Below are 3,045 nucleotides of genomic sequence, written 5' to 3' on the forward strand. Positions count from 1 at the left end.
ATGGAGGAGCTATCCGGCTGTTGGCGCGAAGCCGCCCGCGCCGACGCCGTCGCAATCGAACTTCTCAAAATCCGCAGCCATCTAACCTCCTCATCCGTTGTCCTTCTCTCCTCCTCCTCCTCCTCCTCCTCCTCCTCTCATCCGCACTACCCCTCCCCATCCGATTCCCACCCCTCCTCCCCCAGCACCAGCGACTACGAAATCATCACCGCGATTCTCCGCCACGTCGAACAAACGTCGCGGCTGCTCCGCGACCTGCACGATCTCTTTCCCATCTTCCGCTTGCGCGTTCCCGTCGTGCTATATTATTTGACCGTCATCCTCCCGTGTTTGCAAAAAACGCTCAGGGATATGCTGGCGTTTTTGCTGTGTGATGATTGGTCCGTCAGAATGAAATGGATGTTGATGCATGAACGCTTGAATGAACAGGGCGGAGTGTCGTTGGCGTTGCGCTTTGTCATGTATGTGGATTTTTTGGTGCAGTGTGTGAGGTTGTTGAGTAGGTGAGTGAAATGAATTATTTTACGTTTAACTATTTGAGGGAATCGGAACGGATTGGATCGTTTGGAGGGTGCGAGATTTACTTCGGGTTCGAGTTCTAGTTCTAGTTCTCAATTTAACCCGGTGAGGTGAGATGCGAGGAGGAGTAAGATGGGAAAAAATTGATTGGATGGTGGTAACAGCGGTCAGCACACAGATCACCAACTTACGATCCCACGTCGCTGGAATTGCTGCGCTTGAGAATTTTAAGGCTGAGGGCTTTGCGGGGCATTCCTGGTATGTTTTTCGCTCTCTGATTTGGAGTTTCCACTATGGGTTTTGCTCGTCGCATTTCGCGTTGATACTCTCGTCTCGAAAATGGATGGTGAAAATGGAGAATCTGTATCGATTAACCCCGGAATTCGTGTTTACAGCACCGCCAATTCCGGTACAACCGCATCTCGCTCCTGCGCAGCCGAATCTTATGGAACTTGAGGTATGTAAGCGAATTCTCGGTATACTGGTTGTACTTTTCTGCTTGGAAATTTGTATTTGTGGAAGAGAAGCGAGGGTTTGGGGAAGAAGTGTATGAAAGGAAAGAGGCTGGATGTTAATAATGTTTAGAGGCGGCACTGGGCGGAAAAGATCTTTGATGATCATGCGCAACCGCTTTCGCAGGCGCTTTTGAAACATAGACGAGAGTATGTTTGTCTTTTTATTGGTTTGATTGGATATCTGGGAGCTGGATGGAGGGGATTTAGAGAAGGAGTGTGAAGTTTCATATTTTGGAAAGAGGAAGCATTCATAGAAGTTAAAATAATTGACTGATAGTATGGATATAGATCGAGATGTTTTGGTCCATCGATGAATCTCATGAAGTTGGGTATCCCTCCACAATCAAAAGTTCTGTTTAAATTGTGAGTACTAAATTTCTCTACTCTCTCATATCTTCTCTCCTTCAATGTGTCTTTGACTCTCCTCATCACTTTTCGTCTCACTAACTATCTAGACCCTTTGACAAAAATCATCTCTCCGTAACACTCTATCTCGACGATACAGCACTTCATCAATCCCCCTATTTACTCTGTCGCTGGATGGATAAACAGAATAATCCTCATTATTCTTCTTTTGGGGTTCATGAGCTATGTATTCGGAGACATGGAAGTGCGTTGTGTTTTAAGAGATGGAGTGAGTATAGGGAACATCCGACTATTTGGATGGCTTTATTTTTCAAGTGAGTGATGCTTTTCTCCGCTGTGGGTTTGAAAGGGAAGCAATGGTTAAGGAGAAGTGAAAGGGATAGTTTTTGATGAGAATGTGCTGACTGATTTGTGAAAGGACTTGGCAACGTTAGTATCTTTTTGTAAACTTGTTTTCAAATTGAATGGAGGATAGAAGTATAAGATACAATGGATAATAATTAAGGTTGCAATATAGGGATGGTGCTCTTCCACTGCTCATTCGTAGCACTCAAAGCGCGTTCCCAACTCACAAATCTGATACCAAGAGATGATTATATAATTGCCGGAGAGGTGAAGATTTTCCAAGGGTAGGTAACTATTTTCCCGAGGCATGGAAACTGGACGAAAAGAACGAGTTTCCAGATGTGAAAAGTCTCTTCACTAACACATCGATAAAAATAGACAAATAGTAGACGATGGATTCCACCACTCTCTCTTCGTCTACGAAAATCAAGAAACTCATACCCTACGACTTCACGCCGCAGTCGCAAATGGAGAATTAAGGAAATGTCCTATCTGGACCGCTTTTAGTATGGCTTCTTTTCTTTCTCTCTCAATCATCTTTCCCCTCTCCTATATCCTCTCAATTTGCTTAAATCCTTTTACGCTTAGCCTCCCACCTGGCTTCCAACACTCGCTAAGAAAACACTCTAGTAACCGACCTCCAAGTCACATCCGATACCTGGCTCGCCCGACATTCGCGTCATCGCGTTTGGGTGAAAGACTTGCATCTCTATGTTTTCTGCGATGAGTATTCGAGACGCGCGCAGGTGAGGAAACACGGGGAGTTTGAATTGAATTTTGTGCATGGAGCTGGTATGTTTCGGGTTTCTTTTCTCTTGTTGCTATCTTATGTAACCCCTTTATTTGCATCTCCTTCAATTCTCACACAAATAATCAAAGATACTCTTCAGCGGATGAAAGAAGAGATAATGCAGAAAGAGTAAGAATTAAAATAGCTAACATACCGAATAGCAGCAGATGCATTCATAAGCGTATTCTACCCCCTAGATTCCGACTCGGAATCCGAGAGCGCGATTGGAGATGTGCCGGGGAATGTAGCTGCTGGATTTCAACAGGATACATCGGGTTGTTGAAAATTTCGCTTCGGGTCTTATATCGAGCGAGGTGAGACGAGACGAAACGAAGCGAAGCGAAGTGACAATTCGTGAATCTTTAACATATAATTTGAGGGCTAGAAGCCAGCTTGATACCTATGATATTTAAGGCTTGAACTCAGTACGAGAAAATCTGCGATTGTCAGACACTCCCATCAATATCAATCTCTCGATTTCTTTCCTCACGGTTGGATTGGTGGATTTTA

At 44.5% G+C, this 3,045-nt stretch overlaps 1 protein-coding gene across 1 annotated transcript; it reads left to right on the plus strand.

Annotated features, from left to right (window-relative positions):
- On the plus strand, nucleotides 1–2,818 carry EAE97_002670 (uncharacterized protein; the record flags this gene model as incomplete). Its single annotated transcript, XM_038873182.1, has 10 exons — nucleotides 1–503; nucleotides 698–777; nucleotides 915–976; nucleotides 1,105–1,181; nucleotides 1,323–1,397; nucleotides 1,490–1,668; nucleotides 1,918–2,029; nucleotides 2,124–2,251; nucleotides 2,376–2,537; nucleotides 2,697–2,818. The coding sequence occupies 10 exons, from the start codon at nucleotides 1–3 to the stop codon at nucleotides 2,816–2,818; spliced, it is 1,500 nt and encodes a 499-aa protein (XP_038736388.1).
- Nucleotides 2,819–3,045: the final 227 nt, after the last annotated feature.

The sequence above is a fragment of the Botrytis byssoidea genome (assembly GCF_014898295.1).
Source record: "Botrytis byssoidea strain MUCL 94 chromosome Unknown BBYS_004, whole genome shotgun sequence".
In the NCBI taxonomy this organism is placed as follows: Eukaryota; Fungi; Ascomycota; class Leotiomycetes; order Helotiales; family Sclerotiniaceae; genus Botrytis; species Botrytis byssoidea.